This window comes from Oncorhynchus gorbuscha, unplaced genomic scaffold, assembly GCF_021184085.1.
Source record: "Oncorhynchus gorbuscha isolate QuinsamMale2020 ecotype Even-year unplaced genomic scaffold, OgorEven_v1.0 Un_scaffold_1900, whole genome shotgun sequence".
Taxonomy (NCBI): Eukaryota; Metazoa; Chordata; class Actinopteri; order Salmoniformes; family Salmonidae; genus Oncorhynchus; species Oncorhynchus gorbuscha.
Genome location: NW_025746551.1, coordinates 47,568 through 63,165, shown reverse-complemented (window position 1 = coordinate 63,165; position 15,598 = coordinate 47,568). Strand labels below are relative to the sequence as shown.

Below are 15,598 nucleotides of genomic sequence, written 5' to 3'. Positions count from 1 at the left end.
CTTTGACCTTCCTTGACAATTTATTAACACCATTTCCCAGGACACGTATAACGTTTCTGAGTCCGGCGAGCCTTCGTTCACTGCCGTGGTGACCATCACGGTTAACGTGAAGGACGTTGACAACCGTCCACCGTGGTTCCAGCCCTGTGTCAGAACCAACCTGGGGATAGCCAAACTGTGTGTCAGCTCTGGCTACAGGGCAAAGGTCAACCTCACAGAGAAAGAGGTGTGTGATACAGTGTATCTGTGTACCTGAACAGAGAGAGGTGTGTGATACAGTGTATCTGTGTACCTGAACAGAGAGAGGTGTGATAATATCTGTGTACCTGAACAGAGAGAGGTGTGTGATACAGTGTATCTGTGTACCTGAACAGAGAGAGGTGTGATAATATCTGTGTACCTGAACAGAGAGAGGTGTGTGATACAGTGTATCTGTGTACCTGAACAGAGAGAGGTGTGTGTTACAGTGTATCTGTGTACCTGAACAGAGAGAGGTGTGTGTTACAGTGTATCTGTGTACCTGAACAGAGAGAGGTGTGTGATACAGTGTATCTGTGTACCTGAACAGAGAGAGGTGTGTGTTACAGTGTATCTGTGTACCTGAACAGAGAGAGGTGTGTGTTACAGTGTATCTGTGTACCTGAACAGAGAGAGGTGTGTGATACAGTGTATCTGTGTACCTGAACAGAGAGAGGTGTGTTTACAGTGTATCTGTGTACCTGAACAGAGAGAGGTGTGTGTTACAGTGTATCTGTGTACCTGAACAGAGAGAGGTGTGTGTTACAGTGTATCTGTGTACCTGAACAGAGAGAGGTGTGTGATACAGTGTATCTGTGTACCTGAACAGAGAGAGGTGTGTGATACAGTGTATCTGTGTACCTGAACAGAGAGAGGTGTGTGATACAGTGTATCTGTGTACCTGAACAGAGAGAGGTGTGATACTATCTGTGTACCTGAACAGAGAGAGGTGTGATACTATCTGTGTACCTGAACAGAGAGAGGTGTGATACTATCTGTGTACCTGAACAGAGAGAGGTGTGATACTATCTGTGTACCTGAACAGAGAGGTGTGTGTTACAGTATATCTGTGTACCTATCATTTGAACCCTGGTCTGTTGTTGTCCACAGGACGGGGCTTTATCTCTGAACCCTGGTCTGTTGTTGTCCACAGGACGGGGCTTTATCTCTGAACCCTGGTCTGTTGTTGTCCACAGGACGGGGCTTTATCTCTGAACCCTGGTCTGTTGTTGTCCACAGGACGGGGCTTTATCTCTGAACCCTGGTCTGTTGTTGTCCACAGGACGGGGCTTTATCTCTGAACCCTGGTCTGTTGTTGTACACAGGACGGGGCTTTATCTCTGAACCCTGGTCTGTTGTTGTCCACAGGACGGTGCTCTATCTCTGGAGCCTGGTCCGTTATACGCCAAGGATGGAGACAGAAACAGGAGTGAGCTGATCAGCTACAGGATAATTAGAGGTACAACAGGTCTTTATGTTCTCCTCACAGTAATCTAGTGTTGATGTTCTCCTCACAGTAATCTAGTGTTGACGTTCTCCTCACAGTAATCTAGTGTTGATGTTCTCCTCACAGTAATCTAGTGTTGATGTTCTCCTCACAGTAATCTAGTGTTGATGTTCTCCTCACAGTAATCTAGTGTTGATGTTCTCCTCACAGTAATCTAGTGTTGATGTTCTCCTCACAGTAATCTAGTGTTGATGTTCTCCTCACAGTAATCTAGTGTTGATGTTCTCCTCACAGTAATCTAGTGTTGATGTTCTCCTCACAGTAATCTAGTGTTGATGTTCTCCTCACAGTAATCTAGTGTTGATGTTCTCCTCACAGTAATCTAGTGTTGATGTTCTCCTCACAGTAATCTAGTGTTGACGTTCTCCTCACAGTAATCTAGTGTTGATGTTCTCCTCACAGTAATCTAGTGTTGACGTTCTCCTCACAGTAATCTAGTGTTGACGTTCTCCTCACAGTAATCTAGTGTTGATGTTCTCCTCACAGTAATCTAGTGTTGATGTTCTCCTCACAGTAATCTAGTGTTGATGTCCTCCTCACAGTAATCTAGTATTGATGTTCTCCTCACAGTAATCTAGTGTTGATGTTCTCCTCACAGTAATCTAGTGTTGATGTTCTCCTCACAGTAATCTAGTGTTGATGTTCTCCTCACAGTAATCTAGTGTTGATGTTCTCCTCACAGTAATCTAGTGTTGATGTTCTCCTCACAGTAATCTAGTATTGATGTTCTCCTCACAGTAATCTAGTGTTGACGTTCTCCTCACAGTAATCTAGTGTTGATGTTCTCCTCACAGTAATCTAGTGTTGATGTTCTCCTCACAGTAATCTAGTGTTGATGTTCTCCTCACAGTAATCTAGTATTGATGTTCTCCTCACAGTAATCTAGTGTTGATGTTCTCCTCACAGTAATCTAGTGTTGATGTTCTCCTCACAGTAATCTAGTGTTGATGTTCTCCTCACAGTAATCTAGTGTTGATGTTCTCCTCACAGTAATCTAGTGTTGATGTTCTCCTCACAGTAATCTAGTGTTGATGTTCTCCTCACAGTAATCTAGTGTTGACGTTCTCCTCACAGTAATCTAGTGTTGATGTTCTCCTCACAGTAATCTAGTGTTGATGTTCTCCTCACAGTAATCTAGTGTTGATGTTCTCCTCACAGTAATCTAGTGTTGATGTTCTCCTCACAGTAATCTAGTGTTGATGTTCTCCTCACAGTAATCTAGTGTTGATGTTCTCCTCACAGTAATCTAGTGTTGATGTTCTCCTCACAGTAATCTAGTGTTGATGTTCTCCTCACAGTAATCTAGTGTTGATGTTCTCCTCACAGTAATCTAGTGTTGATGTTCTCCTCGCAGTAATCTAGTGTTGATGTTCTCCTCACAGTAATCTAGTGTTAATGTTCTCCTCACAGTAATCTAGTGTTGATGTTCTCCTCGCAGTAATCTAGTGTTGATGTTCTCCTCACAGTAATCTAGTGTTGATGTTCTCCTCACAGTAATCTAGTGTTGATGTTCTCCTCACAGTAATCTAGTGTTGACGTTCTCCTCACAGTAAGATGTATTTTACCTTATGAAGATGGAGACCCTGCCAGTAATCTAGTGTTGATGTTCTCCTCACAGTAATCTAGTGTTGACGTTCTCCTCACAGTAAGATGTATTTTACCTTATGAAGATGGAGACCCTGCCAGTAATCTAGTGTTGACGTTCTCCTCACAGTAAGATGTATTTTACCTTATGAAGATGGAGACCCTGCCAGTAATCTAGTGTTGATGTTCTCCTCACAGTAATCTAGTGTTGACGTTCTCCTCACAGTAAGATGTATTTTACCTTATGAAGATGGAGACCCTGCCAGTAATCTAGTGTTGACGTTCTCCTCACAGTAATCTAGTGTTGACGTTCTCCTCACAGTAAGATGTATTTTACCTTATGAAGATGGAGACCCTGCCAGTAATCTAGTGTTGATGTTCTCCTCACAGTAATCTAGTGTTGACGTTCTCCTCACAGTAATCTAGTGTTGACGTTCTCCTCACAGTAAGATGTATTTTACCTTATGAAGATGGAGACCCTGCCAGTAATCTAGTGTTGATGTTCTCCTCACAGTAATCTAGTGTTGACGTTCTCCTCACAGTAAGATGTATTTTACCTTATGAAGATGGAGACGCTGCCAGTAATCTAGTGTTGACGTTCTCCTCACAGTAATCTAGTGTTGACGTTCTCCTCACAGTAAGATGTATTTTACCTTATGAAGATGGAGACCCTGCCAGTAATCTAGTGTTGACGTTCTCCTCACAGTAATCTAGTGTTGACGTTCTCCTCACAGTAAAATGTATTTTACCTTATGAAGATGGAGACGCTGCCAGTAATCTAGTGTTGACGTTCTCCTCACAGTAATCTAGTGTTGACGTTCTCCTCACAGTAAGATGTATTTTACCTTATGAAGATGGAGACGCTGCCAGTAATCTAGTGTTAATGTTCTCCTCACAGTAATCTAGTGTTGACGTTCTCCTCACAGTAAAATGTATTTTACCTTATGAAGATGGAGACGCTGCCAGTAATCTAGTGTTGACGTTCTCCTCACAGTAATCTAGTGTTGACGTCCTCTCACAGTAATCTAGTGTTGACGTTCTCCTCACAGTAATCTAGTGTTGACGTTCTCCTCACAGTAATCTAGTGTTAATGTTCTCCTCACAGTAATCTAGTGTTAATGTTCTCCTCACAGTAATCTAGTGTTGACGTTCTCCTCACAGTAATCTAGTGTTAATGTTCTCCTCACAGTAATCTAGTGTTGACGTTCTCCTCACAGTAATCTAGTGTTAATGTTCTCCTCACAGTAATCTAGTGTTGACGTTCTCCTCACAGTAATCTAGTGTTAATGTTCTCCTCACAGTAATCTAGTGTTAATGTTCTCCTCACAGTAATCTAGTGTTGATGTTCTCCTCACAGTAATCTAGTGTTGACGTTCTCCTCACAGTAATCTAGTGTTGACGTTCTCCTCACAGTAAGATGTATTTTACCTTATGAAGATGGAGACCCTGCCAGTAATCTAGTGTTGACGTTCTCCTCACAGTAATCTAGTGTTGACGTTCTCCTCACAGTAATCTAGTGTTGACGTTCTCCTCACAGTAATCTAGTGTTGACGTTCTCCTCACAGTAAGATGTATTTTACCTTATGAAGATGGAGACGCTGCCAGTAAAGGGGGTAATTGGGAGCATATACAATGTTAGGGACTTCCTGTTCTCTTTACATTATCAGCTGAGCATCAACGTTTTTCATAAGGATGTGCGTATGACCACAAAGTTTTCTATATTATAAAAATATATCATAATTGATCAGATATCATCATACTGGTTTCTCCTCTGTTATCTCATAGCAGACTGATCTTGACCTCATGGTTTCTCCTCTGTATCTCATAGCAGACTGATCTTGACCTCATGGTTTCTCCTCTGTATCTCATAGCAGACTGATCTTGACTTCACGGTTTCTCCTCTGTATCTCATAGCAGACTGATCTTGACCTCATGGTTTCTCCTCTGTATCTCATAGCAGACTGATCTTGACTTCACGGTTTCTCCTCTGTATCCCATAGCAGACTGATCTTGACCTCACGGTTTCTCCTCTGTATCTCATAGCAGACTGATATTGACCTCACGGTTTGTGTATCTTTCCCTCTCAGGGAATGAAGGCAGCATCTTCCAGATCGATGAGGAGACGGGGAACATCTCCATGGCCAAAGCGGCAGACATAGCAGGCCCAATAACCCTCACGGTCCTGGTAAGAGATGTCTTTTCAATCTGTATTTCCATCTGTGCACTCAATTACTTCTTTTGGCATGTAATCGATTGAAAGCTATGATTGTGTTCAACATTGAAATTGATCTTCAGATCATGGATCTTTTCAAAAGCTATGATTGTGTTCAACATGGATAGGTAGGTAGGAGTAGATCATCACCATAGTATATTAATACAGGCTTTAATATGGAGAGTACAGATCCTACTGTCGGTAGGAGTAGATCATCTGAACAATCAGTCACCAAGGGCTCATTTCCCTTTGCTGTGAGTTAACCTTCCCTTGTGATGCTGTGTGAAAGTCTTACCTGGTATAACCAGTTAGTAGTTTATCTAGTTTATGACATAGTTTATGACATAGTTTATCGAGTTTATGACATAGTTCATCTAGTTTATGACATAGTTTATCTAGTTTATGACATAGTTTATGCATCCCACCCAGCATACCACCCAGCATACCACCCAGCATACCATCCTGCATAACACCCATCATACCACCCTGCATACCACCCTGCATACCACCCAGCATACCACCCTGCATACCACCCAGCATACCACCCTGCATACCACCCTGCATACCACCTTGCATACCACCCTGCATCCCACCCTGCATACCACCTTGCATACCACCTTGCATACCACCCTGCATCCCACTGCTGGCTTGCTTCCAAAGCTAAGCAGGGTTGGTCCTGGTCAGTCCCTGGATGGGAGACCAGATGCTGCTGGCTTGCTTCTGAAGCTAAGCAGGGTTGGTCCCTGGATGGGAGTCCAGATGCTGCTGGCTTGCTTCTGAAGCTATCGGGGTTGGTCCTGGTCAGTCCCTGGATGGGAGACCAGATGCTGCGGGCTTGCTTCTGAAGCTAAGCGGGGTTGGTCCTGGTCGGTCCCTGGATGGTAGACCAGATGCTGCGGGCTTGCTTCTGAAGCTAAGCAGGGTTGGTCCCTGGATGGGAGTCCAGATGCTGCTGGAAGTGGTGCTGGAGGACCAGAAGGTGGCACTCTTTCCTCTGGTCTAAGAAAATATATTCCTATACCCCAGGGCAGTGATTGGGGACATTGCCCTGTGTAGGGTGCCGTCTTTCAGATGGGACGTTAAACAGGTGTCCTGACGCTCTGTGGTCACTAAAGATCCCATGGCACTTATCATAAGAGTAGGCGTGTTAACCCCGGTGTCCTGACTAAATTCCCAATGAGGAATTTGAGGAACCCTCTGATCCTGAGAGGGAATCGGATCCTCAACTATTTGGCCTACGTATATGCATTACCAAATGACATTTTGATGATAATGATGATACTCAGGAACTAGAGCAAGTTTTGTGGGCAGCAGGTAGACTAGTGGTTAGATCGTTGGACCAGTAATCAAAAGGTTGCTAGATTGAATCCCTGAGCTGACAAGATAAAAAACTGTTGTTTAGCCCATGAAAAAGGCAGTTAACCCACTGTTCCTAGGCCATCATTGTAAATAACAATGTGTTCATAACTGACTTGCCTACTTCAATAAAAAAAGGTTTGTGTTAATGGCAGATAGAGTCCATTAAATGTTGCCTAAATAAATAGTGAGATCGTGATGTGGCCAAACCCTGGTTTCTATACAATTAGAGCAGTCTTCACAGCAAATGCTATCTGGTTCCTTTCTCATATACCAAGCCTCACCTTCTGACCCATTCCACACATCTGTTGTTTGTCATATAGACCAAGGGGTTGTATCTTTGCTGTAAAAGGCCTCTGTATTCTCTGTATGATTGAGCTCTCGGCATCACACTTCAGAGTGTTGGGATCGACCAGCTACATTACTGCAATTCTTATTAAATAAAAGGAAAATTGTTTGAAGAATTAACAGTCTTTCTCACTTGGTTAGAATTTCCACAACAGGAGTTCCTAACCAATCAATGACCTTAATCACAAGGGGGCGGAGTGATAACCTGCAGACACTAGGCCCTCGGGGACTGGAGATGGACAATACTCTCTCCCATCTCTCCAATCTCTCCCAGGCCTCCCAGGTCACCAACAGGGACCAGTTTGCGGTGACTCAGGTCACCATCGAGGTGCTGAGGAAGAGCAGGAACCCTCCGCGGTTTGAGAAGGAGCGTTATGAAGGTTACATCTACAGTAACTCAGTCCCAGAGACCATGATCCTACGAGACAGAACCTCCAACAGACCCTTCAGGGTCAGGGCCAGAGACGAGGACTTTGCCACCGTAAGAGTCAAAAGAGATCAACATTTAACATTTGAATCCTTTTAGCAGACACTTGTCTTACAATCTCAGTCTGTGTTTGTTCATGGGACCTCTAAATGTAATGTCACGTCTCATATACAGTAGAGACACACTCGTCTGGCACCATGAAAGTCCTAGAAATGACACAATTACCTGCAATTCTGGGTAGCTACGCTTCTGTTCTGTGTGGGATTTGAAACACTGACACACAACTTTAATCAGCTTGTTTGTGTGTGGGTGTTTATTTGTGTGTGTGTGTGTGGGTGTTTATTTGTGTGTGTGTGTGTTTTAGGGTGTAAACCCAGACATGAGATATGAGGTGCAGTACAGCAGTTATGTCAACGTGACAAACGAAGGGTTTGTTCTTCTCAAGAGGATTGTGAAGACAGAGTCCTTCGCTCTGCAGGTGAGTGGTTACCTGCCTCATTGTTCTTCTGAAGAGGGTTGTGAAGACAGAGTCCTTCGCTCTGCAGGTGAGTGGTTACCTGTCTCATTGTTCTTCTGAAGAGGGTTGTGAAGGCAGAGTCCTTCGCTCTGCAGGTGAGTGGTTACCAGTCTCATTGTTCTCCTGAAGAGGGTTGTGAAGGCAGAGTCCTTCGCTCTGCAGGTGAGTGGTTACCAGTCTCATTGTTCTCCTGAAGAGGGTTGTGAAGGCAGAGTCCTTCGCTCTGCAGGTGAGTGGTTACCAGTCTCATTGTTCTCCTGAAGAGGGTTGTGAAGGCAGAGTCCTTCGCTCTGCAGGTGAGTGGGTACCTGCCTCATTGTTCTTCTGAAGAGGGTTGTGAAGGCAGAGTCCTTCGCTCTTCACCTGAGTGGTTACCTGCCTTTTACGAGAATACTATAATTGTTTTGACGAATGTTTTGGTTAATGCTGGGGGGTTGCAGAGACATTCCGAGAAATTATAATATTGTATTTTTCCCTTGTGATGTGTGTGTAGATTCGTGCTATGGACCTGTCTACAGGGGAGTTTGGTACAGCGGCCCTCTCTGTCCTGGTTATACCAGGTAAGACTTTCACACAGCATCACAAGGGAAGGTTAACTCACAGCAAAGGGAAATGAGCCCTTGGTGACTGATTGTTCAGATGATCTACTCCTACCGACAGTAGGATCTGTACTCTCCATATTAAAGCCTGTATTAATATACTATGGTGATGATCTACTCCTACCGACAGTAGGATCTGTACTCTCCATATTAAAGCCTGTATTAATATACTATGGTGATGATCTACTCCTACCGACAGTAGGATCTGTACTCTCCATGTTAAAGCCTGTATTAATATACTATGGTGATGATCTACTCCTACCGACAGTAGGATCTGTACTCTCCATATTAAAGCCTGTATTAATATACTATGGTGATGATCTACTCCTACCAACAGTAGGATCTGTACTCTCCATATTAAAGCCGGTATTATTGGTGGGGTTCAAGGTAGAAGTGAAGTGGAATAGAGTTTAGGTACATCTCAAAGGCCATTGTCTGCTGTAATGGCTGGATTGATTGATTAATATATTGATTGGTTGGTTGATAACTTGATTGATTGATTAATATATTGGTTGGTTGGTTGATAACTATATTGATTAATATATTGATTGGTTGGTTGATAACTTGATTGATTAATATATTGATTGGTTGGTTGATAACTTTATTGATTGATTAATATATTGATTGGTTGGTTGATAACTCGATTGATTGATTAATATATTGGTTGGTTGGTTGATAACTAGATTGATTAATATATTGATTGGTTGGTTGATAACTTGATTGATTGATTAATATATTGGTTGGTTGGTTGATAACTTGATTGATTGATATCTTGACTATTATTTTCCCTGACCTCTGACCCTCTACAGCTGTGGCGGTTCCTTTGCCCTCGGGGGCAGGGTACCGGGCGGGGGACATGGCTCTTCTGGGATTGGTCATGGCAGCCATCTTGGTTCTCTGCTTCATCGTGATTGGCTTCCTGATCTCCCGCCTGAAGAAAGGAGGCGCCAACCTGGATAAGATAACTGAGGTCAGCACCATTCTGTGAGTTCAGCTCAGAACTGATGCTGCGTTCATGACAAGTGGGAAACTCCGATAATACTACTTGTAGACTGGGATCAGCGAGTTGTATGTGTCGATGTGCTGTAAACACGTTGAGCATGCCGATTGGCTAATGGCAAACACGCAGCAGCAACCATACACTAACAGCACAGCTTTCAGACACGCAAACTCATTATAATGTGCAAAAAAACATATTAATAGATTATTTATTTTCATGAATAATGTTTTATTGTTGTATTTAACTGCCAAAATTGTTATGAGGTCATTTCCTTAGTATGTGACATCAGAGGTCAGTATGTGGGAGGAGTCGGAGACGATAGATGAGTTTCCCCCACTAGTAAACACCAGTAGGAAGGCCCTTCATGTGGGTTTCTCCCAGTGGAATGTGACATCAGAGGTCAGTATGTGGGAGAAGTCAGAGACGATAGATGAGTTTCCCCCACTAGTAAACACCAGTAGGAATGCCCTTCATGTGGGTTTCTCCCAGGGGAATGCTGGTATTGAGGAAGGCCCTTCATGTGGGTTTCTCCCAGGGGAATGCTGGTATTGAGGAAGGCCCTTCATGTGGGTTTCTCCCAGGGGAATGCTGGTATTGAGGAAGGCCCTTCATGTGGGTTTCTCCCAGGGGAATGCTGGTATTGAGGCAGGCCCTTCATGTGGGTTTCTCCCAGGGGAATGCTGGTATTGAGGCAGGCCCTTCATGTGGGTTTCTCCCAGGGGAATGCTGGTATCAAGGAAGGCCCTTCATGTGGGTTTCTCCCAGGGGAATGCTGGTATTGAGGAAGGCCCTTCATGTGGGTTTCTCCCAGGGAATGCTGGTATTGAGGAAGGCCCTTCATTTGGGTTTCTCCTAGAGGAATGATGGTATTGAGGAAGGCCTTTCATGTGGGTTTCTCCCAGGGGAATGCTGGTATTGAGGAAGGCCCTTCATGTGAGTTTCTCCCAGGGGAATGCTGGTATTGAGGAAGGCCCTTTATGTGGGTTTCTCCCAGGGGAATGCTGGTATTGAGGAAGGCCCTTCATGTGGGTTTCTCCCAGGGGAATGCTGGTATTGAGGAAGGCCCTTCATGTGGGTTTCTCCCAGGGGAATGCTGGTATTGAGGAAGGCCCTTCATGTGGGTTTCTCCCAGGGGAATGCTGGTATTGAGGAAGGCCCTTCATGTGGGTTTCTCCCAGGGGAATGCTGGTATTGAGGCAGGCCCTTCATGTGGGTTTCTCCCAGGGAATGCTGGTATTGAGGCAGGCCCTTCATGTGGGTTTCTCCCAGGGGAATGCTGGTATCAAGGAAGGCCCTTCATGTGGGTTTCTCCCAGGGGAATGCTGGTATTGAGGAAGGCCCTTCATGTGGGTTTCTCCCAGGGGAATGCTGGTATTGAGGAAGGCCCTTCATTTGGGTTTCTCCTAGAGGAATGATGGTATTGAGGAAGGCCTTTCATGTGGGTTTCTCCCAGGGGAATGCTGGTATTGAGGAAGGCCCTTCATGTGAGTTTCTCCCAGGGGAATGCTGGTATTGAGGAAGGCCCTTTATGTGGGTTTCTCCCAGGGGAATGCTGGTATTGAGGAAGGCCCTTCATGTGGGTTTCTCCCAGGGGAATGCTGGTATTGAGGAAGGCCCTTCATGTGGGTTTCTCCCAGGGAATGCTGGTATTGAGGAAGGCCCTTCATGTGGGTTTCTCCCAGGGGAATGCTGGTATTGAGGAAGGCCCTTCATGTGGGTTTCTCCCAGGGGAATGCTGGTATTGAGGCAGGCCCTTCATGTGGGTTTCTCCCAGGGGAATGCTGGTATAGAGGCAGGCCCTTCATGTGGGTTTCTCCCAGGGGAATGCTGGTATCAAGGAAGGCCCTTCATGTGGGTTTCTCCCAGGGAATGCTGGTATTGAGGAAGGCCCTTCATGTGGGTTTCTCCCAGGGAATGCTGGTATTGAGGAAGGCCCTTCATTTGGGTTTCTCCTAGAGGAATGATGGTATTGAGGAAGGCCTTTCATGTGGGTTTCTCCCAGGGGAATGCTGGTATTGAGGAAGGCCCTTCATGTGAGTTTCTCCCAGGGGAATGCTGGTATTGAGGAAGGCCCTTTATGTGGGTTTCTCCCAGGGGAATGCTGGTATTGAGGAAGGCCCTTCATGTGGGTTTCTCCCAGGGGAATGCTGGTATTGAGGAAGGCCCTTCATATGGGTTTCTCCCAGGGGAATTCTGGTATTGAGGAAGGCCCTTCATGTGGGTTTCTCCCAGGGGAATGCTGGTATTGAGGAAGGCCCTTCATGTGGGTTTCTCCCAGGGGAATGCTGGTATTGAGGAAGGCCCTTCATGTGGGTTTCTCCCAGGGGAATGCTGGTATTGAGGAAGGCCCTTCATATGGGTTTCTCCCAGGGGAATTCTGGTATTGAGGAAGGCCCTTCATGTGGGTTTCTCCCAGGGGAATGCTGGTATTGAGGAAGTCCCGCAGCATGACACTTGGTGAAAGTCCTGTCCTGCGTGTGTTTTTGAGACGGCCTTTGCCCTAACAGGAAGGTAACCTAGTGTCAGAACTGTTTGTGTTGTCTTGTCAACACCGTGGCAGGACTTAACAGATCTGGGATCAGGTTAGCAGGCTAGCCGGGGCTGTTGGATGGAGTGGTGATGGCTGGTTGAATAACCCTGGATAGGATTAGACGCTGATTAGAAGGCCTGTGAACAAGGCATTTATCCTGATTGAATTGAACAGCTTCACTGAATATTTATGAGTCGTGCTTCACAGAAGGGCTCTGTGTGTTAAAGCAGAATAAATGAACCTAATGCTATGGGAAGGCAGAAGCATCTGTGACATTGAACTATGAGCCTAGAGATCAGTGGTTCATTAACTTGTGTGTAAATGACAGCTCTCTCTCTCTCTCTTTACTCCTCTCTCTCTCTCTCCCTCTACCTCTCTCCCTCTACCTCTCTCCCTCTACCTCTCTCCCTCTACCTCTCTCCCTCTACCTCTCTCCCTCTCTCTCTCTCTCTACTCCTCTCTCTCTCTACTCCCCTCTCTCTCTCTCTCTCTCTCTACTCCTCTCTCTCCCTACTCCTCTCTCTCCCTACTCCTCTCTCTCTCTCTACTCCTCTCTCTACTCCTCTCTCTCTCTCTCTCTCTCTCTACTCCTCTCTCTCTCTCTACTCCTCTCTCTCTCTACTCCTCTCTCTCTCTACTCCTCTCTCTCTCTCTCTACTCCTCTCTCTCTCTCTACTCCTCTCTCTCTCTCTCTACTCCTCTCTCTCTCTCTCTCTACTCCTCTCTCTCTCTCTCTACTCCTCTCTCTCTCTCTACTCCTCTCTCTCTCTCTACTCCTCTCTCTCTCTCTCTACTCCTCTCTCTCTACTCCTCTCTCTCTCTCTCTACTCCTCTCTCTCTACTCCTCTCTCTCTCTACTCCTCTCTCTCTCTCTCTACTCCTCTCTCTCTCTCTCTACTCCTCTCTCTCGTGCTTCAGTTTTTAACTCGTAGGACAACTGTATTGCTATTATCTATGACTATTTATCTATTTGTATTATTTATTTAGTTACTATTTATTCAACCAAATGATATACACACAACACATACATCTCGTATCCTGTGATCCTTGTACTTGACAGATTTAACATGGTTGCTGTCCTGTCTGTAGTGTCTGGCTCCATGTCTGAAGATGACAAGGCCCCAAGGGAGACCCAAAGACACCCTGCAGTACACCAACGATGGCTACCAGGGTACCGAGGGTGATGCCCTGCGCTGCAGATCCAGACACCCAGAGCCGGTAGACAAGAGGGGCCGAGGTGCTACTGTCCCTGGGGACAGAGGCAGAGCCATCCCCTGGAGCGACGCCGGAGCGACCGCCACTGTGGCTTCTGCGGCCTGTACGCCAACCACAACGCCAAGCCCGGCCCGGCCTGCAGCCCTGCTATGGGGGGTGGGAGAGGAGAAGGAGGAGACAAGGACGGGGTGAGATCCATCCTCACCAAGGGGGGAAAGAAGGAAGGAGGGAAGTCAGTGTGGTTTAAGGAGAACGAGGATGCGTCTGGGATCGAGGTGGAGATCATCCCGGATACTTTGGGTCAGGAGGAGGAGACTGAGGAGGAGGTGTTGGACATGGAGGAGGTGGAGGGGGGAGACAGGAGCATGTCTAGTCAGACAGAGATCGATGGTGGGCATGGGGACCAGGAGAGCCGTGGAGAGTCTGATTCAGCTGCTAAAGAGGAAAAAGAGAAGGAGGGTTGAGAGGATTTCTGGGTTATATTCTACAGGGAGAGGATTTCTGGGTTATATTCTACGGGGAGAGGATATCTGGGTTATAGTCTATAGGGAGAGGATATCTAGGTTATATTCAATATGGAGAGGATATCTGGGTTATAGTCTATAGGGAGAGGATATCTGGGTTATAGTCTATAGGGAGAGGATATCTGGGTTATAGTCTATAGGGAGAGGATATCTAGGTTATATTCAATATGGAGAGGATATCTGGGTTATAGTCTATAGGGAGAGGATATCTGGGTTATAGTCTATAGGGAGAGGATATCTGGGTTATAGTCTATAGGGAGGGGATATCTGGGTTATAGTCTATAGGGAGAGGATTTCTGGGTTATATTCTATAGGGAGAGGATATCTGAGTTATAGTCTATAGGGAGAGGATTTCTGGGTTATATTCTATAGGGAGAGGATTTCTGGGTTATATTCTATAGGGAGAGGATATCTGGGTTATATTCTATAGGGAGAGGATATCTGGGTTATAGTCTATAGGGAAAGGTTATCTGGGTTATAGTCTATAGGGAGAGGATATCTGGGTTATATTCTATAGGGAGAGGATATCTGGGTTATATTCTATAGGGAGAGGATATCTGGGTTATATTCTATAGGGAGAGGATATCTGGGTTATATTCTATAGGGAGAGGATATCTGGGTTATATTCTATAGGGAGAGGATATAAGGGTTACATTCTACAAGGAGAGGATATCTGGGTTATATTCTATAGGGAGAGGATATAAGGGTTACATTCTACAAGGAGAGGATATCTGGGTTATATTCTATAGGGAGAGGTTATCTGGGTTATATTCTATAGGGAGAGGATATCTGGGTTATAGTCTATAGGGAGAGGATATCTGGGTTATAGTCTATAGGGAGAGGTTATCTGGGTTATATTCTATAGGGAGAGGATATCTAGGTTATAGTCTATAGGGAGAGGATATCTGGGTTATAGTCTATAGGGAGAGGATATCTGGGTTATAGTCTATAGGGAGAGGATATCTGGGTTATATTCTATAGGGAGAGGATATCTGGGTTATATTCTATAGGGAGAGGCTATAAGGGTTACATTCTACAAGGAGAGGCTATAAGGGTTACATTCTACAAGGAGAGGATATCTGGGTTATAGTCTATAGGGAGAGGATATCTGGGTTATATTCTATAGGGAGAGGATATCTGGGTTATATTCTATAGGGAGAGGATATCTGGGTTATATTCTATAGGGAGAGGATATCTGGGTTATATTCTATAGGGAGAGGATATCTGGGTTATATTCTATGGGGAGAGGATATCTGGGTTATAGTCTATAGGGAGAGGATATCTGGGTTATAGTCTATAGGGAGAGGATATCTGGGTTATAGTCTATAGGGAGAGGATATCTGGGTTATATTCTATAGGGAAAGGATATCTGGGTTATATTCTATAGGGAGAGGATATCTGGGTTATATTCTATGGGGAGAGGATATCTGGGTTATAGTCTATAGGGAGAGGATATAAGGGTTACATTCTACAAGGAGAGGATATTTGGGTTATAGTCTATGGGAGATATCTGGGTTACATTCTATAGGGAGAGGATATCTGGGTTATATTCTATAGGGAGAGGATATAAGGGTTACATTCTACAAGGAGAGGATATCTGGGTTATAGTCTATAGGGAGAGGATATCTGGGTTATATTCTATAGGGAGAGGATATCTGGGTTATATTCTATAGGGAGAGGATATAAGGGTTACATTCTACAAGGAGAGGATATCTGGGTTATAGTCTATAGGGAGAGGATATCTGGGTTATATTCTATAGG

At 45.0% G+C, this 15,598-nt stretch overlaps 1 protein-coding gene across 1 annotated transcript in view; it reads left to right on the top strand.

The window, feature by feature from the left end:
- The window catches only part of LOC124024510 (cadherin-related family member 5-like), a 40,743-nt gene extending 26,966 nt beyond the window's left edge, over positions 1 to 13,777 (top strand). Inside the window, exons 9-17 of the mRNA XM_046338429.1 lie at positions 41 to 226; positions 1,387 to 1,477; positions 5,197 to 5,294; positions 7,300 to 7,506; positions 7,817 to 7,930; positions 8,463 to 8,529; positions 9,378 to 9,538; positions 13,188 to 13,316; positions 13,358 to 13,777. Of these exons, the coding sequence (XP_046194385.1) occupies positions 41 to 226; positions 1,387 to 1,477; positions 5,197 to 5,294; positions 7,300 to 7,506; positions 7,817 to 7,930; positions 8,463 to 8,529; positions 9,378 to 9,538; positions 13,188 to 13,316; positions 13,358 to 13,777 (1,473 nt within the window). The remainder of the gene's footprint in view (positions 1 to 40; positions 227 to 1,386; positions 1,478 to 5,196; positions 5,295 to 7,299; positions 7,507 to 7,816; positions 7,931 to 8,462; positions 8,530 to 9,377; positions 9,539 to 13,187; positions 13,317 to 13,357) is intronic.
- Positions 13,778 to 15,598: the final 1,821 nt, after the last annotated feature.